This window comes from Suricata suricatta, chromosome 15 (genome assembly GCF_006229205.1).
Source record: "Suricata suricatta isolate VVHF042 chromosome 15, meerkat_22Aug2017_6uvM2_HiC, whole genome shotgun sequence".
Classification (NCBI taxonomy): domain Eukaryota; kingdom Metazoa; phylum Chordata; class Mammalia; order Carnivora; family Herpestidae; genus Suricata; species Suricata suricatta.
In genome coordinates this window covers 75,719,324-75,743,402 of record NC_043714.1, presented here as the reverse complement: position 1 = coordinate 75,743,402, position 24,079 = coordinate 75,719,324, and the positions used below count along the sequence as shown (strand labels likewise).

The following is a 24,079-nucleotide window of genomic DNA, read 5'->3' as shown; positions in this document are numbered from 1 at the left end:
CTGGTCTCGGACCACAGATTGCCCCCCCATGCCGTGGGCAGTAATCCACGTCGCAGTTCGGTTCTCCTCGCGTTAGTGGGGCTGCTTCGAGCCCGGCCTGTGTGCATGGCTCCAGGCTCCACTAGAGAGTCGGGCAGAATCTCTAAGACCCGGGGCCTGCTCTCTGGTGAACGGCCCTCACAGCGCCAGCCCCTCGGCGTCCGGCTGCCGCGGGCAGTGCTCCTGTGCTGTCCTGGGTCCATCGCCCAAAGTCACCGTTGACGTGAGTGTGGTCTCAGAGGAGCTGTGCAGACTTGCCAGAAACAGAAAGAAGTCACTATTTTAAAGAAAGATTTTTTAAAAAATTATTTCTTTTTAACGTTTATTTCTGAGAGAGAGACGGAGACAGAGAGTGAGCAGGGGAGAGGCGGAGAGAAGGAGACCCAGTATCCAAAGCAGGCTCCAGGCTCCGAGCTGTCAGCACCAAGCCCGACGTGGGGCTCGACCCACAAACCATGAGATCGCGACCCAATCTAAAGTCGGATGCTTAACCTGCTGAGCCACCCAGGCGGCCCAAGAAAGAATTTAGTGGAAATCCCTCTTACAAAAACCATTTTGAGATGGGCAGCGCCGCAAGCAAGCGGAAGCGCACGGTTTCCTGCAGGTTGGGGACGTGACGAGATCGCAGTCCCGGCACGTTCGTGACAGCAGACGTCCAGGTGCCCCCATTCGCAGCAGGCACAGAACATAGGCGGACACGCACCAGCCGCCTGTCAGCCGCTTCCAGATACACGGTCCACGGCTTCGGCTCAAGTCTCCAGACTTGTTTTCTGCAAAGATACCAGCCGGCTTTATTTTCAAGGTTAATTCCATTCCTTTGTGGTGAGGCGGTGTTGGCTAATTATAAGGGATCATGTTTCAAAACTGGTATTCCTGAGAACTTGCCAGAACGAGCTCTTTCCCTCTTGGCTTTTTTCCCTTTCAATCTGGATGCTTTCCAGATTTGCCTAAGTAGCCTATAAACCCAGACTGATGCTGTGATGTTTAGGTGATCAAAGTGCAATCTTGAAAAAACATCATTCAAGCAAAGAGTATTTCCTGTACTTAAGAGAAGAGGTGTGTGGTTTCAGGGGAGAGCAGTGGTGCCGCCCTCCCACGGGAGGCAGATAAAACCTCCCTTCTTTCCTAGTCGCCGAGGTCAGGGGAAAAAGTGCAGAGCTGACCAGCACCGCTTAGGAGCTGTGCTGGCTTCTCCCCACATGCGTGGCCGCCCCAGCCAGCGATGGGGGGGCCAGTGTCACTGTCCCGTACGAGCGAGCGGACACGCTGAGGAAGACGAGGCCGCTGCAGCCACGCCGGCCCGCGCAGGCGCGCTCCCTCCTCGGAGCCCGGACGGCCCGGCCACCTGCCGCTCAGGACCGATGGCCCCTTCCCGCTCCAAAGCCGGTCTGGGTTGAAGATCTGATTTTGTGTCTTAGCTCAGTCCTGGAAGGGGAGGAGCCCACTGGACCACTCTCGTCCTCTCCACGAAAATGCCTCAGAAGGGAAATCACATTTCGTCGCTCCAGAACGGAAGTGTAATCGGACCTCACCGTCCTCACCCACGGGGGGTGCGGGACCACGCGAGCCCCCACATGCTGTGTCCTCGGGATCTGACTCGATTCCTTTGAGCACTGTCTTAGTTGATGTGGGGGAAGTGAAAAATACAAGAAACGTCCCTTAGGGTACTTCCTGCCCTTTCCCTCCTGTCTCTCTGGGTGGGCCCGGGGGGTGAGCACGCGTCCCAGTGCCCGTGAAGGAGAAGCCCAAGCTCTCGCCGGTACATCTGCTTGCAGGTTTGAGACCCAGAAGCTGGCGTCCGGGAGGACCCTGGGGGCGCACTGCCAGCTCTCAGCAGGCGGCCGGACTCTTTCACATGGAATGTATTGCTACTAAAAATATTTGCAGTTTGGGAAAATATGTTTAAATCTGACCTCCGTGACCCTCTGCACTTTGTAGCCTCTTGCTTGGGCTTGTGCCTCACGCTTTGCAGGGAAAAGCTCAGAAACGTCAGCATGTGCGCGCTCTCTCCATGTATGGGATGGTCTTCCCATCGTATGAAAGGGTCTTTCATGAGTTATTTATACCCTTGACTAGTCCGAGCAACAAACCGTGGTTTCTCAGAAGCGCTCTGACGTGTTGTTTTGGGACGAGAACCAAGTACTGAGATCGAAGTGCTCTAGCTCGCTGCTGCTGGTCTGCAAGGGACGTGGCGAGGGGGTGCGGTCAGAGGGACACTGCAGCGCCTGCCGCGAGCGGACGGGGCGGGGCGGGGGCGGGGGGCGGTCGTGTGATCGGAGGGCTGCGGTGGAGGATGCGGACAGCAGAGCGTGGGGGCCACTGAATGTGGCGGGGAGAGCCAGGTGGGCAGGGCCTGCGGCGTCTCCCGGGGCCAGGGGCCTCGCGGCACCTTCGGGAGGGGTTTGTGGGGGATCAGCCTTGTGAAGTCCGCTGCCTCAGCAGAGCTCCCGTGACATTAAAGAATATGTCCCGCGTGGCCCTCCCATCGCTTGAAGACGTTGGGAAGAAAGGACAAATTCTTTTCTCTTGATTTTTTTTGTCTTTCTTTTTATGGGTTTTTCAGCCGTTAAAAACTACGAACTGTTTGGAAATTGTGCCTCAGGGTCTGTTACCTACTTTGAGGGCCGTGGACGAAGGCATGGTGCAGAAAAACTAACCCAGGGCAGCTCTCTCTCCGGCCAGGGCCCTCAGGCTGGACTTGGCTCCCAGCGGCCGCTCAGAGAAGGCGGCCCGCAGTCCTTCCCTGCACACAGCGCAGGGGGCTTGGTCACGCTCTCGCCGGCCCCTCAGCAGGTGGACTCTGCTGATTGTGGCTTCATTCACAGGATGAGAAGGAGGGCGTCTGAGTGAGGGAGGGACGGGGGGGGGGGGGGGGGAGTGGTAGAGAGAGGGAAGGAGACCGAATCCCAAGCAGGCTCGGCACTGGGGCTCGAACCCACGAACTGTGAGATCATGACCTGAGCGGAAACCGAGAGTCGATGCTTAGCCGACTGAGCCCGTGCCCCCCGCCGCCCAGCACCCCTTGCCTCGTCGTCCATGTGCACAGCGGCCCCCAGGTCTGCGCTGACTCTGGATGCGAGCCGGCTCTCAGCCCGGTGGGAGTGAGGGGCGAGCAGCCGTGTACCGCTGGCGCATGGTGGCCGGGCTTCTCATCACTGGCCCCAGGACCTGATTCCTAGCAGGGCTGTCTCGGCGTGCCCCTTGCCAGTCTGGGGGGCGACGCTAACCCCGGAGTGCCGCTCGAGCTCTGTGCTCCTCCGTAAGCCGTGACCGTCCGGCTGGAGCAGCAAGAAAACCAAAATCCTGTCTTCAAGAGGGAGTGGGATCTGTTGGCCCAAAAGCTTTGACTCTAACGTGCTAAAGTCATTGCTGAGGAGAACATTCCCGTGCCTTTAAAAGAAAAAAAAAAAAGCCCTCGCATCAGTAGGAAGGGCTTGCTGACTCATAGCAATTACGAGGTGAATTTCTGTGCCTCCCAGACTCGAATGGGGCCTCGCGAGTCAGCTTGTGTGAGAAACCGCCCGCTCGCCTCCCGTCGGGCAGGAAGGGCTTTGGGAAACAGTCGCGCAGATTCCCAGACTGGAAAGGGTCTGTGTGCTGACCTCACCCTTGCATGAGTAATTCCGGGTGGTTACTGACTGCGCTCTGCCAGGAGGCTCGGGGCCGTGAATGAGCCTCATTCTTAGCAGCGGGGGCCGCAGGCATGCAGGGGGAGCCTCCGCGGCTGCTGCGGTGACGGCTGAGGGTTTGGGGACCTGCCGCCCACCGAGCCCCCCGGGGGGGGAACGCGTGGACCTCGGTGCTGGTGAGGCTGGCAGTTCTGCCCCTGGCAGGGAATGGGGCGGGGCAGCTGAGCTCTGTGTGGCGGGGGGCGGGGCCACGGGGTGTGGGGGGGGCCTCTGTGCGCCAGGAGGTACAGGTGGCCCCTGTGTGGCGGGGGTTGGGGCTAGTGGCCTGTCGCCTCATTTTCCGGATGGGATAAAGCTGAAAGTTGGGGAGATTGTAGGGAGCGGCGTGGGGAGGTTGTTGGCCAGACTGAGGATCTGTCACTGGCGCGCCACTGTGGGAGCGGGTGTGCAGGTGAAGAGCCCGGCCTGAGGGGTGGCCGTGCCTGGCGAAGTGCCGCGTGGGGTTTCCCGGGGCCGTTCTGCTCTGCTCCGAGCCAGTGTAGTGGACAGACCCCCCCTCCACTGCTCTCCTTTGACCCCCCTCCCCCCAGCTCCCCGGGCCTTGCCCACCACCCCTCTCTCCTCCGCGGCTGTGCTGGGAACGGACTCGCCGTCGGGCCTGGGGCTATTCCCGACTCCTCTCCTGCCGAGTTAGAAACCGGGTCCGCCCTCCCTTTCTTCATTGTTGCCCTCCACTAGCCAGCCGGGTGCCTCCGACCCGGGCGGGTGGGGTAGCGGCGCACGCTCTGGCCGTCAGCCCCCCTTAAATCCTGTGTTGTCTCTCCAGCACAATCCTGGAGGAGGAGAAGGTCCAGCAGGAAGAGCGGATGAGGATGGAGTCCAGAAGGCAGGTCACGGTGTCCTGGGACTCCGGAGGGTCCGACGAAGCGCCACCCAAGGTAGCAAAGGCCCCTACCCCGACTTCGGCGTTACTCCTGCTGACTTCTGAGGTTCATGGGGTGGGCAGCCGCGTCTGTGGGGAGAAAACCACGTGTCATGGCACACTGCTCCCCTTGCCTGCTTGTCCTGCACGTCACCTGCACCTGCACGCGCTTCCTGATTCTGTGTTTCAGCTGAGGGCCAGTTTATTAGCTTAAACGTGGTCTTCGAGGGCTCCCCCCCACCCCCATCCAGAGACATCAGTGAGCCCAGCAGGCGTGGAGGAGGGGTGCCCCTTGTCAGGGACCTTGTAAGGATCGAGTCGGAGTGAAAGCCTCAGATGGACTGAGGCCAGCCCCCTGAATGCTTGACACTTCACTCTGCTTTAAATTGAGTTGAACCCCCTTCCTTTGGGGTTGGGAGCCTCACATGCTCCACCTGGCTGCCCCCTGCGCTGCCCCCTGCACGGCCTGCCCACTCGGAGCTGGAGGAGGGCGCGCCCCCAGGCCTTGCCTGCCACCTCCCCGGGGTCCTCCAGCCGTGCGTGCGAGGCCACCCCACCCCCAGGGCCCAGCCATGCTGTGGCCAGGGCTTTGCACGTAGTTAGCCATTAAAACCTCTCAGGAGGTTGAGAATTCTTTACATACCTTTTGCTTTTGACGGAAAGGTATTTTCACACAGTGGCTTACTTGCCGTGAACAGTGCAGCTCAGAAGTCTTCTGGAATGTAAACAGGATAGGCTTTGCCTTCTATTTCATGAGCTAAAAACCTTTGAAGAACCTGACAATTCTTTATTTCATTTTCTTTTTGAAAAATGTTCAGGAATCTGTTAGCACAAAGTACTACTTAAATATTCTACTCATTTTGAATGATGCCTGAAAGCTTCTGTTTTCTTGGTCAATACTTTCAATTGTGTAACAGTAACCATCACACATTTAAGGTGACTACAGGTGACTGACACAGTTCTTCAGACATTTACAGGGGGAGGGTTCCCTTGTCCGGCCTCTGGAACAAGTAGAAAACCTGAGGCCCGGAGGAAGCGGGCCACGCCACCTTCGACTGGTGTTCCTTTGAGGGAGTTAGAGCAAAACCAGTACGCCTGCGCTGCCCACAGAAAGCTGAGGCCCCTCGTCCCGGCCCGTGAGCCCCCGCGTCGTACCCACTGTTGCTTGTTTCCTAACGCTGGAGCCGCAGCACAGTGCTCCGGGCCTGGGAGGCAGGGGAGTCTGGAAGCTAGTTCCTTGGGCCTCAGGGCCAAGTGCATCTCTTCACATGGGGCTCCACCGCCTGGGCATCCCCTGCCCGTTCCAGCCTCCCTGGCCCCACTGCAGAACGAGGGCGTTAGCATCCCTCTCGCCCTCGGGAGGGCGAGCTCCATGAGCTGCATGAGCTCCTGCGTCTGCGGCCCTCGATGGGGTCACGGAGGCGTCAGGTGCTGTAGGGACTCGGCAGCGAGCACCCGACCTTGCAGCGCTCCCCCGAAATCCGTCTCAGCGGTCTCCTGTAGCTCAGTCTGCAGGGTGTTTCATGATTTTCATGTGGCTAAGTTTTGGAAGCCGTAGTCTGAGGTTGGACTTCTTCTGTTTTAGAGGACAAAGGCCTTTCTTTCTGGTTTTGAGACATATTCAGAGTGCAGATTTTGAAGCTCTTCTTTCTAATGAGAGATCGGTCAGCACACTATCACCCACTGCCTGTTGTAGCTGGAGTTTGACTGGAATGAGATGCATGCCTCGCTGGCCGGCTGTCCCTGGCTGGCCGGCTGGTCCTCGATGGCAGGCTGGCCCTGGCTGGCCGTCTGTCCTTGGCTGGTCCCAGCCTGCAGCCAGGTCACTGGGCGACTGCACAGGTTAAACATCGGGTTTTTGACACTTTTAGGAAAAGGTTGGCAACCTCTGGAATAAACATTTTCAGTGGCTAGAAAACCATCAACGCTGGTGTAAACATACAGGTGCTCGATGAATGTAAACAGATGTGCTAAGCATCTGGCTCCCTTGCCAGCCGGAGTCAGGCCTGGATGTCGTTTTTCCCTTCTCCGTCGTGATCCGTGGACTCGGACTCTGCTCCGTGGTCACTGCATCTGACAAGTGTGCAGGCGAGTCCCTTGTCCCCAAGAGGCCAGCCCGCCAGCCCAGCCTCACCCCCCGTCCCGGGCTTTCCTCCACCCGTGGAAGGGGGGGCTCTGGAGCCTCGTCAGTGTTTACAGTTCTGCCTGTGCTGTTTCCAGACAGTCAATTCCACTTAAACCTCCTCAGTTCTCCTCAGTAGGGTCTTGGGCTTTTATAGATGAACGTTGTGCACTAATAAAATTTGTCCTGTAGCCTAATTCGGTTTTTAAAGGGAAATATTTTTCTTTACCACATTCAAGATTCATAATCGAAAGCTTAATTTTATTAAGCCGCAAAGGCACTTTAACCGCAAGGCTAATTATCAAAAATTTATTACCAGTCTCTTCATCGATAATCCCAATTTTTGCACAGAAAATACTCTTATGGGAAGTTTGTGGAGAGGAATGCAGGCCGGGGAGCCCCGCTCCGGGTTCACTTCATGTCGGCGAGTTGTCCTGCACATCCCCACTAGTTCCTGGGGGAGCCTCAGGCTAAAAATATCTTTCTCTGAGTTTGAAAAATGTATTTCTTGGATCTCTGGGTCCTCAAGACTGTTTCAGAGGCCGTGAGAGCACCACCCATTTCGTCATGATGCCCCTGGTCACTGGCCTTGTGCACTCCACTGCCATTGCAGTCCTCCGTGGACGTGACAGTGGACGGAGCGGCTGTCCCCTCGGCGCGCCAGACCGCGCCAGACCGTGCAGGCCACCGCTGCTTCCTTTGCCACCGGGCTCTCGCAGTGCCGGAGCGACTCGGTGCTGCGGAACGACCCCTCTGAAGCAGTCGCCAGTCCCCTACGGGAGGAAACCGCAGCACCGGAAGGACGCTTGCTGCGCACCTGGCCTGCGGACCTGCCGCCTTGCTTGGGCTGGCCCCGTTTTTCCTGAGGAAGGAGTGGGCGCACGCTGTGGTTGTTCACAGCTGTGCCGTCAGTAGGTGTTTCCTCAAGAAATGAAGAAGCAAGGCTATGTCAGCAAGAACAACTGATATTGTCTGTTGCCAGTGATAAAATTGGAGTTTTCAAGCAAAATTAGAATTTTGAAAAACCTACATCGGTCACCATGACCTGACAGCTTCTGAATTCTGAGTCTTTTCTGTTGAGCTCAGAGTGACAGGAACAGAGGTGACTTTCTCCGTGTGTGTACCGGAGTGCATCGGCATTGCAGAGGCCCACGTAACTCACTAGTGACCCCGAGTTTCACGATGGCCACTGTGGGACGTTGCAGAGTCCCGCATGGGGGGAAAGGAGACCCATTCACAGCACGGGACGGGGTATGGATTTCGGCAGTCCACGTGGCGGGTCACCTTGAAGGGCGGGTGGGATCAGAGAGCGGCGCCCCCAGCTGTGCTGGGAAGCTGTGAGCGTGCTGGTCCCCTTGTCAGCGCGGCCGCTGCGGGCTCCCCGAGTGCCCCGGCCAGCGCACTGGCTCGCTGACTGAGTCGAGGAGCCCGTGTGGGAGCTGCCGCCTCCCGTGAAGCCGACGTTAGGGGAGTTTGTGTAACACACGTAACAGGTTCCCCCTCTGCTCACTGAGGGTTTTTTTAGTTTTGGAAAAAATAGGTATTTTTTTAACACGTTGTTGTTGTGTTTGGTTTTGCTTTCTTTTTTTTAAGGGAGAGAGAATGAGAGAGAGCAAGCAGGGGAGGGGCAGAGAGAGAGGGAGACAGAGGATCAGAAGCAGGTTCCGCACTCTCCACATGGAATCCGATTTGGGGCTTCTGAACCATGAACTCGTGACCTGACCGGAAGTCAGACGTGCCCCAGTTCGCTGGTATGTTTAAGGGTCTGTTTTCATCTCTAATAGCATAAATGCTGGTGGATGTGTTCCAGATCAACAAAAGCTCCTGGAGTCCTTAGTAGTTTTTGAAACTGTCAAGGGACCTGAAGACCGAGGTTGAGAGCGGCTGTCTCGGAAGCGTCTCTCGGCGCAGCGGCCCTCCGCTCGCAGAAGAGCGCGTCCGGGTGTCCTGCCGCTGACCCTGAAGTCGAACACGGAGGTTCAAAAGGCCGGTTCTTCCAGGAGAACCGTAGAAGGAAACTAAAACGTGACGCACAGGCCTCCAGAGGACGCCCAGGAGGGGTGAGACGGTCAGGCGCTTGCCCGTGTGTGCACACCCGAGCGGGAACCGCACTGGCCGTGGCCGTGTGATGCCCCGGACTGGTGAATTTAAACACGTTGGTAAAGTTCACACAGAACAGGATGCCCCGCCCGTGCACACGGCGGTCGCTGTCCCGGAAGGTTCAGCGTGTGACGGGCTGTGCCACATGTTGTTGGGGCAGATCACAGGACACCGCTGCTGGTTTACCCACGTGAGGCTGAGCGAGGCCTCGGGAAGGAGGCCGGTCCTGTTGTCCTGGCCCCGGTGCCGTCGGGTCAGCCCAGCGCCCACTCAGGCGCCCTGGGTGCCGGAGCATGGCCACCGGACTGAGACCCGCTGGTGGAGGGTGTGTCAGTGTTCCCTCTCCCTCCTCACTTGGCTGGACTTCCACAGAGTCTCCCTCGGCTCTGTGGTCCGCTTCTCTAAAAATCCTCAAGTCTGAGCGCGTGTCTTGGAGGAAGAGACGCAGCAACCTGCCGAGTCGCAGTTCTGGAGCAAGTGGCACTTCGGGGCACTCACGTGGAAGCCGTCCTTCAAGAACTGGACATTTAATCTCCATGGCAGCCCCGTCCCCGCGTCCTGGAGAGCGTGGAGGCGCAGAGGTCAACGGCCCTGATTGCAGCCGCCCACCCCCACCCCACGCCGGCTTCCTGCTTGGAGGGGCGGCGAACAGCCGTCTGTCGGGACACGCGCTCTCCTCGGCCGCTGCTTCGCGGAACTGGGGTTTGCATGGTCCCCTTGTTGGCCGTAGGCACACGAAACCTTTTCCCTGCCGTCCTGTTTGGAAACGGAACCTGCGGGCATCTCTCTGGCTACCTGCTCGTGTGTTTGAGGCCCCGTGGGCGTCGTGTGCTTCCTTCTGTGTTCTCATCAGCGCATCCCGAGCTGGTCACAGGGCGGCCTCACCGCGCCGCGGGCTGGGGGACGCAGGGTCTGCTCACGCGGACTGCCCCGTCTGAGCCGCGGCTTGCTCCTCTGGCACAAGGCGATGACCCTCCGTGGGGGCGCCGCTCTTCCGGTTCTCAGATGACGTGGGAAGCGCGTTGGCTCGGTGCCCACGGACACACCGGTCCGCATGGCGGTGCAGATCCTCCTTGGGAGCCCCTCTCGCCCCTCGCTCACTGCCGCTGCCCAAAAAAACAAAATGAGTGTTGCCAGTCAAACGTCACAGAACAGAGACAGTCGAACTGTTTTTCTTTTTACCTCTCTTTCACTGCTGGTTCAAATGAAGTCTTTAAAAATATGCATCTGAGGAGCCGTCCGTCGGGCTTCATGGGACAGGCTGCAGAAGCTGCCTCCCGAGAGCACAGAGGAAAGCCTGTGATGCCCGTCGTGCGCCTTCCCTGCTTCCTGGGGAGCCATCCTCATACATGGTTAAGTTTGGGGTCAGCCACATCTGGGCCACTGGAACAGAGGCTCATGGGATGAGGGAGCATTTCCACCGTGGAGAGTTAACAGGCCACAGCCGCGGAACTTGGTTAGGTTCAGAGGTAGCCGGATTGGAACTGTTACAGGGGACAGCCGAGGACTTCGGTGTTAGGTCTGTGGGAGAAATCAGGAGGTTGCACTAACTTGTAGAAGACCCAGAAAACGGGTTGGAGCTCCCCAGGCCGAGGCAGCAGACATCCGGGCAGTGGGGCCCGTGTGAGCCAAGCCGTGGGGTAGCGAGAGGCTCCTGGACCCCGACCTAACTCGAGCAAAGCGTGTGCTCCTCCAGGACCTGTGCAGCCGTGGGAAGAGACAGGGGCTCTGACTCCGTCTCCTTTTATTCTGCTCTTCATTTGGCCGGAGAATAATGAGTTTCTGCTCTGCTCAGTCCCTCAGGTTTAGAAGACTTTATGGACTGGGGCGCCCAGGGGGCTCATTGGTTGAGCGTCCAACTTCTGCTCAGGTCATGATCTCATGGTTCGTGGGTTCAAGCCCCACGTCGGGCTCTGTGCTGACAGCTAGCTCGGAGCCTGGAGCCTGCTTCCGATTCTGTGTCTCCCTCTCTCTCTGACCCTCCCCTGCTCATGCTCTGACTCTCAATGATAAATAAACATTAAAAATTTTTTTAAAAAAGACTTTATGGACTGATCTTCTATTTCACACTGAAGCACTCCTGTGCTTTAAATTCACGTATGTCACAGACAGATTGAGAATTTCAGAGCTGGGAGGGACTTCCCAGTCCCTCTAGCTCAACTCCTGTTCAATAGATGCAGAAGCCGGCCGGCTCACTGGACGGCGCACAGTCACACAGCCGGGAAGCGGCCGGCTCAGCTCCTGCTCCGGAGCCTCCCGGTCTGCGCTCCCTGGAGACCCATGGGGTCCCCCAGCTGCCTGGCCGCTGGCAGAGCTCCCTCGGGTCTGCTCACGCCCTTAGCCCACCGTTCACTCAGACTGTCATTTATTGTTGAGTTACAAGCGTTCTTTGTCGTTTCTGTATCTGACTCTTTCCTAAATGATTAGCAAATATTTTCTTAGGTTCTGTGGGCTGTCTCTCTCTCTTGGTGGCATCATTTGCAACACGAAAGCTTTTCATTTTGGCGAGGTGCACCTTATCTTTTTCGTTCTCTTTTGATTGAGCTCCTGGTGTCGTACGGAGGACAGCAGTGCCTCCCCCGGTCACAGATTCGCCTTCGCTCCCCTAAGAGCTGAAGCACTTCCGTCTAGATCCATGATCCGCTTTGAGTTCACCCCTGTGTGCACCGTGAGGGAGGGATCCGGCTTTGCCGTCTCCCGGGGCGAGGCCCCGCCCACACCTCACGGGACAGACTCCGCCCCTTCGACGTGCCTTGACGCCTTGGTCGTTCTCTCCGGCAAAAGGCTTTCGGAGAAAGACTCTTTTCTGTTCTTTTCAGTGAAACCGATTTAACAACATTATCCAAGCACTCGTTCACATGATGCTCTTTTGGTTTGTCCGCAGCCCAGCAGGCCCGGTTACCCTAGTCCAAGGTCCAGCGAAGGATTTTACCCCAGCCCGCAGCACATGGTACAGACCAATCACTACCAGGTATGCCCGTCTCTACAGACTCCTCACGTTTGGGTGGGGAGGTGCGTCACATGCCCTTGGTTTTTTTATTTCTGTGCTTATGAATAGGAGTTGCTTACAGGAAACTACGCAGTGCTCAACCTGGTAACTGTCTAAGTGCTTGTCCTGTTGGCGCCCCCCAGGGCGGCGGTCCTGTCCGCCATCCTCAGCCCGTCCCTTTCCTCTGTTCTGGTGAGGTGCAGGCTGAGTGCCGGGGCTTCTACTGTGCAGAGGCGGTCATGACCTGGGCCGTTTTTCTGGAAGGCAAAAATAACATGCAGATTTACCTTGAAAACTAGACAGGATTCCACATGGACAGGTGTGGAAGGATTGCCAGACCTACAGGTAAAGATCTCCCACAAATTGGGAGAGATGGTCCTTGAAAGAAAAGGACCAGAACAGAGTCAGTGATGTTTTGTTTTCAAGGGAAGAGTATTCTCTTTGGAGGTGTCCCTGACTCGGTTCCGACAGGGGTGGACACGGCTCCCTGTGCCACAGCGGCATAGACACATCCGTCCCCCAGGAAGGCCCCTCCCCTGGCCCGTGTCGCCCTTGGACGGCTAGCAGAGATTGGTGAGGCCTGTTCTCGAACTCGAGATAAATGGATCAAACGGGGTGTCCTTGACCGGGTGTGACGTCTGTGCATTGAGGGTGTCACTGATTCACTCCCGTTTCAGTGCTGGGGAGCATTCCTGTGTGTGACTGAACCAGGTTGTGTCCCCGTAATAATGTCATTTGGGTAACAAGCCAGATCACGTCTAGCAAGTAAATCCCCCGCTTGTGATTGGTGTCGGCTGTGGCTGTGCCTCTTATGGGACTTCCCTGGGACTGCACGGCACTCTGGTCAGCTCCGCGGCCGGCCTGTGAGGGAGAGTGCTCCCAGGGGGAGGGGCTCAGACGCCCACAGTGGGTGGTCCTTGCGTGTGCATCTGTGGAGGGAGAAGCTCCCTTACCTGCCGTCTCCCTTGACTCCTCTGTCTCTTGGGGAGCAAACGGAAGCCCGCTTACCCTGCCGCCTCCACTCAAATGAAAGCATTTTTATTCCGTCACGTGCCTCTCACCTCGGATTCAGATCCAGGCTCTGGGGTCAGACGGACAACCCTCTGCCCTCCCCGGTGCCAGGCTGCCAGCGTGCGTGCGGCCTGGAGCTGGAGGGACCGAGCTACAGGGAACGTGGGACGTGGGCACGCGGCAGGCTCTTGTCCTACCTCCTGGCTGCCTCCAGGTCCCCACGCACGGACTGTGACGGGGGCCCAGGAGCCTTCCGTCATTCCCAGGCACCCCCAAGTGATCTGAGACAGGACTGACACCCCTGTTTTGGGAGAGGTGTCCTGAAACCCCCACTGGCCTGGTGCAGGTCAAACCTCTGGGTCCTCCGGGACAGCTCTGCATGCTGCAGGCTGGCAGCGACCGTCCCCAGGCCCTCAGCCCTCGAGGGAGGAGCTCCTGGGCCCCTCCGTCACCAGGAGTGTGGCTAACAGGATGCCTGGCTGTGGCTCATCGCGGCAGGGAGGAAGGAGCCGGAACCCAGCCCTACGACAGTGCTCAGTGCAGCCGAGGGGTGTGAGTGGCCCGAGAAGAGAAGACGGGCCCCAAGCAGGGACTGGTCCCCAGACTTGTTGAGAGAAGACGTGACTGCATCCGCTGATGAGACAGAGAGCGTGCGGTGCAGTCCGGATGCCGGGCCGTGCAGCTTTCGTGACCTGGGGCCTTGGTGTGCACTGGCCAGTGGCTGCCGCCCCCTGGAGTGGCTGCCCGTGAGTGCGAGGCTGGTCTCCACCTGACGTGCCCCCCGCTGTGCGTAGGGCAGAGCGAGGGTTCAGTGGGGAGACTAACGGCCTCCTGTTTCCACTGAACGAATGAATGATTCACTCTCCCAAGCCCCGTGTCTCTTTATCCCGCAAATGAGAACAGCAGTAGGGTGTCGCCCGGTGCTATTTCCTGTTCCTACTTAGCCCAAAATGCTCATTGGATCCTTTTGCATCGCTGGTGTGACTGACACAGGATACCTCACGTCTTGGGCAAATTCCTGTAAGTTCTCTGGCAGTAATGTGTCCCTTCCGACCAAGAACAGTTTGTATGGATTTTTTTTAGTAAAATATTTTCATTCAGAGGGGAGCCTGGGGGGCTCCGTTAAGCATCCAGCTTTGGCTTAGGTATGCTCTCACAGTCCATGAGTCCAAGCCCCGCATCGGGCTCCACCCTGTCAGTGCAGAGCCTGCTGCGGATCTTCTGTCCCTCCTCTCTCTGCACCTTCCCCACATTCTTCTCCCTCTCAAAAAACAAACATTTAAAATTTTTTTTCATTTAAGTAAACTATGAGAGCTATCCACACATCTTAATTGGAAGTGTATTACTTGTCAGCTTGCAGTTTGGAAATAAATGCATGCCTAGAGACCTAACAACTGCCCGAGGTCTTTGTTGAAGACAGTGTTGATACCTGGAAATATGGACGGGCTGCACTTGATCTCGTTAGAAAGTCCCTGGCAGCCCCACCCGCGTGGTGCTAGCCCGGTGCGGTACGGAAGCCACACTGCTGCCGTCCCCTTTTCTCTCGTGACCGAGGGAAGGAACCGTGTAAAGACGCCCCTCGCGGTTCCCTGAATCCCTGCATCGTTCTCCACTGCACCTGAGCACCCGCTCCCGGCCGCAGCCACCGCTCTGGGCACAGGGCCCCACTCCACCCCCGCCAGCCCGGGCTCGGGAGGGAGAGGCACCGGCGCAGTCAGTGCGTGTGGAGCAGCCTTCGTGGCCCCTGCTGCTTCTGCATCCAAGACGCAGGGTCCGCAGCAAAGAATTTCCGGTTTCCTGTGTGTATTTGCTTTAGGTTTCCATGCGGCCTTCCTAGATTACCTTTCTGGGGCTTTAGTTGAGAATCCATTTCCTGGCCTCTACCAGCTGCCAGAGGCCCCCCCCCCCCCCCCCCCCGCAGTGCCAAGCCTCCCTGCGTACTGTTCCGTAGCCACATCTCCCCTCCTCTCCCCTTCCTTTCTCTCTTCTACCCTCCTCTCCCCTCCCCTCTTCTCCACTCCTCTTCCCAACCCCTCCCTCCTCAACCCTCTTCTCCCTCCTCAACCCACCCCTCCACGCCCCTCCTCTCCCCTCCTCCCCCCTCCTTGCCCCTTGCACTTGTCAGATCCACTCAGGAAACCCAGGGTGACCTCTGCACCTCAAGACTCCTCATTCATGATCCCGCGTGTGAAATCCCTCTGCCGCATGAGGTGCCACAACCACAGGTTCTAAGGACCCAGACATGGACGTCTCGGGCCCCCCTGTCCCGTTGCCACAGTGTTCTTTGTCATCCTTGCTGCTTGCTTGCCCGCGGTGAGCACAGCTGTGTCAGAACGTGACCCGCTGCCCCACATGCGCAGGTGTCCGGCTATCCCGGTCCGCATGGGGTCAGCGCCATGGCCGGCAGCATCTACCCGGGGCAGGCGTCTCTCTTGGACCAGACGGACTCATGGAATCACAGACCACAGGACACGTCGATGTGGCAGCCCGGTGTGGAGGTGAGGGGGGCGTTGCTGGGCTTTGGTTTGTCAGCATGAAGCTTTGCCCCAAGAACTGTTTATTCCTAACTGCTGAGAGTTGTTGATTTCGGTGGCCTAATTCTAGGATCAAGGTGCGCCGTCTGCCCCAGTTTTTCTAGTTCTGTGATGCCTTTTTACTAAAGCAACGAGACGCCGCCATCATTAGCCCACCCGTCTGAAAGGCAGCGCCCCAGCCTGGACAGAATCAGCCTGTGTGTGAGGCATGTCCCAGGAAGGAGCAGGGGACAGAGCCTGCCGCCCCGTGGGTCATGTTAACTGTTACCAGATTTGCTGTTAGACCAGGACCCGCTCCCGTGACCGTACACGTTGTTGCTTGGTCTCCCGGAACACCTGTGGCCGCTGCCCGGGCCCTTGTCCTCGGAGTGAGCGTGTTTGACAGTTGCTCAGTAGGCCGCGGTGCGTGCGGAGCGTAAGCTCCTCCGAGCCGCCTCCTTCCCTCCTCCACGTGCTCCCTGCACGTCTCCTTGGGTTGTTTCTTTGGAATCAGTCCCTGCGGGTAGGGCTGTGGGCTGAACGACTCTGTGCTTGTCAGAGATGTTGGCGGGTGGTGACGGGCCGCCACGGGCAGACCCCATCCCCTGCTGTCCGCTTCGTTGTTCTGGAAAGACACAGAAAACAGTAAAATTTTCCTAGATGGGCCCCCGGGAGTGGACACACGCTTTCATTTCCCTCCCGCCAGGACTCCGCGGCCCTGGACCTGCGCGGGCTTGGGCAGGCAATGCCGACCCACCTGATGGAGGAGCGGCTGATCCGACAGCAGCAGGAGATGGAGGAAGACCAGCGCTGGCTCGAGAAAGAGGAGAGATTCCTGGTAATTGTGTTTCTGGCCATTCTGGCAAAATCCCGGTTTCTTCCGCCTGAGACGCTCTGGCGGGGCCTCCTGCTACTGATGCTGACACAGCCTTCATTCTCAGAACCGGAGAGTTTGTCTTAGTCTGCTCCCCACCACTTGCACTAGTGGGTTATTTGCTTTTCTTGGATTATTTTTCCAAGATGTTAGTGGTGGCGTGCTGGGCCCGGAGGTGGCGGCATTCCTGTGGTCTTCGCAGAAACAGACCCCTTCGGTGCCGGCCCACACGTAGGAGCCTGCATCTCGCTGTTGCAGGGCCTGTGACCCGGCGGCCGGAGCCCAGGCTGTGCCTTCCCCGCGCCCCTCCCCTCGAGCTCTGACAGATGCAGACCTCCCCCCACCTGCCCCACGTGGATAGCCACCTCAGACGTCTGCTGGAGCAGAGAGGAAGTGGAGAGGCAGAGTGTCCCTTGACACAAGGGCCCTTCGACTTGGGACCCCACGCCACCCACTCCCATTCCTGACCCTCAGAACCCACTCCCCCTTCCCCTGCATGGCTGGCTCCTGAGCAGAGCCAGGACCGAGGGCACAAATCCTCCAGTCGGTACCTTTCCCTGGGCAGGGCACATCCGGTCCCTGGTGCTCTGAGTAAATGGTCTGCGAAGCCGTGTCTTTGTTCGGCTGTGAGCTGAGGGACCAGACACCAACGGAGCGGGTTCTTACATCGCTCACTGTCTTTTAGGCACTGAAACACGTAAACTGCCAAGTAATGGTGCTGGGGGGTGACGTCCGTCCATATTGTGCAGTGTCCGTCCGCATCATTTATACGCGGCTTTCATTTTATGGAAACTGTAGCTCACACTTAAGGTGGCCCCCACCCTCCAGGTCAGTGAAGCCCGCTTTCACCGCTGGAGAGGCTGGTGCCCCGAGCACAGGACGTGCTGGGACACGGGCTCCGACACCTCACGCACGTGCCGCCTCACGCCACTGCCCGTGGGGACAACTGCAGAGCCGCTCAGCACGCCCGTGGCGCAGTGCGGTGCTTCAGGTTGTGCGTGCCACCCGCTGCCTAACTTCTCACGTGGGGGTCAGCCAGCCCGTGGCGAGGAGGCAGGTCCAGAGTCCGTTACCCGAAATTCGGGACAGTTTTATGTCCTTCAGAATCTAGTAAAGCTACTGTAGTGAGGTGCGCGTGCTGCGGGCCCGGGAGCGTCCCAGAAAGCAAAGCACGGACGTCCACAAGGACAGGGATAGGTAGGACTTCACGTCCATTCACATCACCTTCTGCCATGAAATTAGCTTGCTTCAAATGTAAGAAAAACAGACACACCTGCACCGGTCTTCAGTGCCTGGTGGGGCTTGGAAACGGGGATACGGGAATGTGAACCCTCCTGTGACGCCCTGATTTTATGGCGCGGGACGTTTCCGAGGTCGCCCAGCTGGCGTGGGGCGGAGCCGGGGCCGGCCGGCCGCTCTGGCGTGCGGCCCCAGCACACACGAGGCCGCGTCTTACAGGGGCTTTTACCCGTCACCATGCTTGCCGGGGCCCTTCCCGCACGCTCAGTGAGCTGACAGGCAAGGTGAGGGGTTTGCTTCTGAACACAAGCTTCATGCTAGCAGAACTCGGAATGATTGAAGTTAAAGCCTGTCCTGGTGGAAGGCGAGCTGCAGACAGTGCTCAGTGTTGAGTGTGGAGACCTGAGCGAATCCGTTTGGATGTGGGTCAAGCTCTTCTGGCCCATCTGAAACTTCTGTCCAGACAGAGTATTTTCTTGCATTGATTTGTATTTTAAAAAGTTGCTATTTAAAAAAAAAACTAGAGTTGCTGTATGTAAATACCACCGTCTTGTGCACGACGGACCGTGAGTGGGCAAAGGTTCGCTCAGGGTTGCGGAGTGCCGGCCGGTGCCGCCCTGCTGGGGTGTGGCGGGGGCGCACGAGGGGCCCAGGGGTGCTTGCAGGGGGCGGGGGCGGTGCCAGAGCCTGGATGTGTTGAGCCCCAGCCACGAGATCCTTTGGAATTGATAAGACAGACAAGTTCAGGATCCCTTGCGGGCAGCGGGAAGGAGCGTGAGTCACCACACAGGTCAGGAGACTGTGCCCGGAGCCCCTGCCTACACCGGCTGTGGCCGCAGCGCTTTGGGGGTGGGAAGCCACCGCTGCCACCGGGCTCGCCGCTGGCTCAGTCTTGTGAGCGCCCCGGGTGTCTCTGTATGAGGCTCAGGACCCGCCCGGTGAGGGCGGGCATTTTCTCTGCATTGAGACCATGGCCGTGCCATGACCGAGCGGGCCTGCGGTGTGCGGTCGGCTGCGCTCCCTAAGATGCGTGAGTCATGTGACCCACCCCCACGTGGGCGTCTCCAAGACGCCACACAGCTCCTAGGTCCCGCTCAGAGCCCACCTCTGAGGCCATTCGAGATGTGCCCCAGGGTCCTGGTCAGCGCTGCGCCCACCGGCCGAGTCCCAGGACGTCTGTGTGCAGTCAGGGCCCCCCACCACTTGTGCCCCCGTGTCCCTTGGTGACTGAATTTTGCGTCTCACTTCCCTTATGAACTTCCTGCCCGTCCACTCAGCGCTCCTGCCGCTGCTCCAACAGGGGCGCATTTCCACTGAGCGTGTTGACGTTGTCTTCTCTGTGTGCACATGCGGTCATCTTTAGACACTTATCTTGTGTTTTCTGGTATTTATCACATGACCTCTGATCGATTTCCTTGGGTTTTCTGCAAGCACACCTGTCCCTTTTTCCCCACATTTTTTGAGGCATAATTGACACATGTCACTTGTTGGAAAGCATATTCTTTCTCCATTTTCAGTATTTGTTACATACATCATAGTTCTCTTTTTTTTTAATTTTTTAATGTTTTATTTATTTTTGATACAGAAGAGATAGAGCATGAGAGGGGGAGGGTCAGAGAGAGAGGGAGACACAGAATCTGAAACAGGCTCCAGGCTCTGAGCCAGCCGTCAGCACAGAGCCTGATGCAGGGCTCGAACCCACGAACGTGAGATCTGACCTGAGCTGAAGTCGGAGGCTTAACCAACTGAGCCACCCAGGCGCCCCTCATAGTTCTCTTTTGAGGCACCCTTGCCAAGTTTATACTAACTAGTCCTTGCCTGCTTTTATTTGTAAAGATGTCGTCTGTAGCAGTTCTTCTATTAAGCATGCTGTTGGCTCAGTGTTTTAAATGTGTTATTTAAAAAAAAATACTTGAGCACCCGGGTGGCTCAGTCAGTTAAGCGTCCAGCTTCGGCTCAGGTCTCACAGTTTGTGGGCTCGAGCCCCATGTCGGGCTCTGTGCTGACAGCTCAGAGCCTGGAGCCTGCTTCAGATTCTGTGTCTCCCTCTCTCTCTGCCCCTCCCCCACTCGTGCTTTGTCTCTCTCCAAAATAATAAACATTTTAAAAAACCTTGTAGGGGCGCCTGGGTGGCTCAGTTGGTTAAGCCTCCAACTTCAGCTCAGGTCAGATCTCATGTTCGTGGGTTTGAGCCCCGCATCAGGCTCTGTGCTCACACCTAGCTCAGTGCCTGGATCCTGCTTCTGGTTCTGTGTCTCCTCTCTCTGCCCCTCCCCCTCTCATGCTCTGTCTCTCTCCGTATCAAAAAATAAATAAAACATTTAAAAAAAATTAAGAAATAAAAAAACCTTGTAAGGAGTTTAACATGATGAACAATGAGACATTTTACTTGGGCTTGAGCTAGCCCTGCGTTCCAGAGTTAAATCCCTACTTAAGGCATAACTGAACATTATTTTGTGTTTAAGTTTATTTATTTTGAGATAGCATGAGCAGAGAGAGAAACCCAGGCAGGCTCCACGCTGTCAGCACAAAGCCCTACAGGGGTCTCGAATTCACAAACCATGAGATCATGACCTGAGCCAAAATCAAGTGTCAGACGCTTATCCGCCTGAGCCCCCCAGGCGCCCCAAGGCGTAACTGATCATTCTTTTAAGGTGTTTAGTGTTCTGTTAGAGTTTAGCATTGCTGTCCATGAGTGAGAATGACTTGTTTGTTGTCATTGTTGACGTCAGGGTCAAATCGAGCCAGCCCTGGGGAGAAAGTATCGCCCACGCCTGACAGAGCCTGCTGTGATTATTTCACAGGGTAATAAATTAAAGCAGAGAGGGTGAACAGTTCATGTGGGGGGATAATACCTAGGATTTTTCATTCTCATGCAGCTGACTCCAGAGCCTAGATTCTTTCTCGTACTGTTCTTGAAAAGGAGCGTCAGGGACGGAGCGGTCGTCCTGAGGGCCTCCGCGCAGTGTGCGCTGTCTTCCCACCGCCTCCTGGGCCCCAGGCCGGCCGCCATGCCGCAGGGGCCCTGCGTTCTCTGTCCCCGCTTGTCCGCTGCGCTCTGGCCACCGCAGGTCTTTCGGTGCTCAGACGTGCTTGGCCCCTCCCCCATGTGGGACCCCGAGCTCCGTGTGCTCTCTCCCTGGAATACTCTTTCCTGCATGTGCTCCTGCTGGCCCTCCCTCCGGTGCCCGGTCCTCTCTGTCACAGCTGGGCTGAGCGAGGAGGCTGGACCTTGAGGACTAGACAAATGGAGGGATAGCTCACAGGTCTGGTGGACCCTGGGCAGTCATCCTGTGGCAGCCACCGGCAGCTTCCGGGTCAGAGAATGAGAGGATCAGAGTTTCGGAGTAGTGCCGTGGCCAGGCGGGGGACAGCGACGCTGACGTTCGTGTCACCCCATCTCCTTGCTTACATGTCTCCACCCCTACTCCTGCTGGAAGCAGCCCCCCTAGTTATTATGACCCACATAAACTGTTTACCCTCTCTGCCTTGACTTACTACTCTGTAAAATAATCCTAGTTCGCTCCGTCGGGTGTGGGTGTTACTGTTGCCCCCGGGCTGGTGGTGGCAGAAGGGAGAGCACGGTAATTCCTCCTCGGGCTTCTCGCTCTCCGCATGCTCCGTGCCGGCTGTGACCCCCGATCGAACACCTCAGCCCACACCGGGCTCCCGGACACGGTCCCCGGACACCTGGCCGCTCCTGACCAGAATCTAAGGGAGGAGGTCAGTGGGGGGTTTGGGACACCTGCGGGGACCCCGCGGCTGTCCCATCACCCAGGGGTGGCCTGCGCTTTGACTGGCTGCGCTTGCTGTCATAAATAGCCCTTAATTCCTACTTGCTGTTGGAGCTCCCACAAGTGGGCCATTTTTAGCAGCTGCCCGACTAGGCCCGCGTGCCCCTCCCAGGATGTGGAGCCCAGGGCGGGGGGCAGCCCTGAAGGCCTGTTGGATCACGGCCGCCCACCCCAGGCTCCCAGTGCTCAGGAACGGATGGTCTGCGTCTGGTTTGTTTTTTCCTAAACCATTGAGGCCTGATACCTTGTAAAATAAAATAAAAACAATTACTAGAAAGGAGAAAAAAAATTTTAATATTCAGAATATGAACCAAGTTTGTTTATACAAACTTCAACTAAAAATTACTATTTCAAATTTGATGTAGAAATTTTTAGATGCCTGCCTGTGTTTATGTCTCATCATGACCTGGTGACAAATCCCCACGCCTCCCAGGTCCTTGGGGTCAACTCAGTTAATCTTTACTGGCTTTGTCAGTAATGTCGCCCAAAATGTTTCTAATAAATGAGAATCAACAGGTGTCGATTCTGCTCTTAGGATTTACACCCCCGAGCGAGACCACCGCTGTGACACCCGGCTGCTGCCTGTCCTTGCGTGCTCCCGGGGGCCCGGGCTCCCTCACGTTACCCCACCGGGACCTACAGCGCCAGCTCCTGGCGGCGGGCCCTCTCCCCGGCCAGCCGGCCACCCCCCGAGGCGGCGTGTGCCCGGGGGGCCCTCGTAGGCCGGCTGGAGAGAGCCCACAGCCTGTCGGCCCGCTCAGAGGCTTTCCTTTCCCACCGGGCACAGTTTGAGGGGAGCCTGACCTGGCCGCTCGCTCCTTACAGGTGCACAGAACTCTGTGGGGCGGCACTGCGCTAAAGACAGGAGCTTGATTCTAAAATGAGAAAGGCCTGTCTCTGTGAAGCCTGCTTTGTCTTCTGGAAAAGGAAAGGAATGTTTGAGCCGTTTGGCCCCCTCATACAGACCCAGGCAGTCTGCGAAGGCGGAGCGCCAAGCAGGGGTGGGGTGGGCAAGGACAGGCCGCGAGACTGCCTCTGGCCCGTTTCTGCTGCGCCAGGCCACGCCCCTCCTGTGTCCTGGTGTCGGCCGTGCTGCAGAGGTGACAGGGTAGTGCGTGACCGCACACCAGAGAAGAGACCCCTGTGGCTGGCGGTGGCCGAGTGGCCAGAACCCGAATCCGTGCCTTCGGCCCTCACCTGCTGCCTGCGAGGTCGCGGTGCCCGGGGCCACACGACGGGAGGTTCACACCACTGTCCTTTCTGGTACCAGGAACTGGAAGTAACCCACCTGCCCCCTCCTGCAGAGCAGATGGGGCCACACAGTGGTCACGGTGGGCAGGGCCCCTCCTCACGCCCTTAGAACACGTCACCACCCCGACACGGGGGAGCGTGCTCTGCGGGCCCTCGCGGGAGTTCTCTGGGGCCGCGGGTCAGAAGGCAGGTCCCCTCGGGGAGGCGAGGCCGGCCTCGCTGCAGCCTGCTGGGCGTCCGCGGGGCCTCGGTGTGGACGCTGTGTTGGGTGAGGGGGCGCACGCTTGTGAAAACGCACTGGGCCTCTGCGCTGTAACGTAAGTTACACCTGAAGAGAGAAAGCAGGCCTACCTGATGGGGAAAATAATCATTCTTTGTGATCTATTTCTATGATATTTCAAATATAAATTTCTTCTTTTCATATTACTATCTTCAAATCTAGAATATTCTGCACACACCTCACCCAGGAGCAGAGCCGGGAAGCGCCCTTGTCTCTGCCGGCCGGCGCTGGCTCTCTCCCCCGGGCTCCCCAGGCTGGCACCCGCCGCTCCGACAGGCTGTCGGCCGTGTGGGGCGAAGCTTACGTACTTCTGTCCGCGGAACACAAGTGCACTTTATAGAGACAGGCTTTCTCATTTCAAGTCTGAAACGCTGTGTTGGGAGAAAACTAGCGTGAGGGGATTACTGTGCATAAGGAAAATGTCGTTTCACGTGGGTTCTGTGGAGATCCAGGTGGACAGCCGTGTCAAGACGTGGCACTCAGCACCTGACTCTGTACGTGGACAAGAAACAGGAGTTGCTTTGTTTAAGTGAACAAGTAAATATTTCCTACAGTCGGGGCTCCCGGCTGCCTCAGTCGGAAGAGTGTGCGGCTCTTGGTCTCAGGGTCAGGGGTTTGAGGCCCACATTGGGTGTACAGATGACTTAAATAAATCAATTTTTAAGAAAATATTTTGCTCCAGTTAGAAGAAACTACGTATATGTCACCCGATTGGACACATCTCCTGTCGCTTTGAGCAGCTCCGAGCATTCGTCATTCTGTCGCACGTTCTTTGTGTCTGGAAGGTGTGCAGCCGCTCCTGTGTCCGGCAAGTCCGTCGGTGGCATTTTCCTGGCAGCATTTGCTCACTCGTGTCTGGGTCACATTTTGGTGATTCTCATGGCACTCAGACTTGTCCGTTATTATATTTGTGGCAGTGACCTGCAGTCAGTGTCTTTGAGGTTACAACTGTAATTGTTTTGGGGTGCCACGGACCTCGCCATCCTCGGGCAGCCCCGTTCCCCGAGACAGGCACTGACCTCCCTGCGGTGTCTTCTGGGTGTCCCCATGGGGGAAAGGTCACATGCCTCTCACTTTAAATCGAAATCCGGAAGTGATTAAGCTCACTGAGAAGGCATCAGAGGCCGAGACCCGCTGGAAGCGAGGCCTCTTGCACCAAAGGTCCGCCCAGCGGTGAACGCAAAGGAGACCTTCTAGAAGGAAATTACATGCGCTTCTCCCGTGAACACACAGGTGGTAAGAAAGGGAACCAGCCTCACTGCCTGCACGGGAGAGTGGGAGCGGTCGGGTGAAGATCAGGTCAGGCACAACGTGGT

The 24,079-nt window shown here is 57.4% G+C and overlaps 1 protein-coding gene across 22 annotated transcripts in view; it reads left to right on the top strand.

The window, feature by feature from the left end:
* The window catches only part of PTK2 (protein tyrosine kinase 2), a 207,157-nt gene that overhangs the window by 166,878 nt on the left and 16,200 nt on the right, over positions 1-24,079 (top strand). For all 22 annotated transcript variants that reach the window (XM_029923992.1, XM_029923986.1, XM_029923983.1 and 19 more), the window contains 4 exons: positions 4,495-4,606; positions 11,697-11,783; positions 15,173-15,310; positions 16,032-16,163. In XM_029923992.1, coding sequence (XP_029779852.1) covers positions 4,495-4,606; positions 11,697-11,783; positions 15,173-15,310; positions 16,032-16,163 — 469 coding nt within the window. The remainder of the gene's footprint in view (positions 1-4,494; positions 4,607-11,696; positions 11,784-15,172; positions 15,311-16,031; positions 16,164-24,079) is intronic.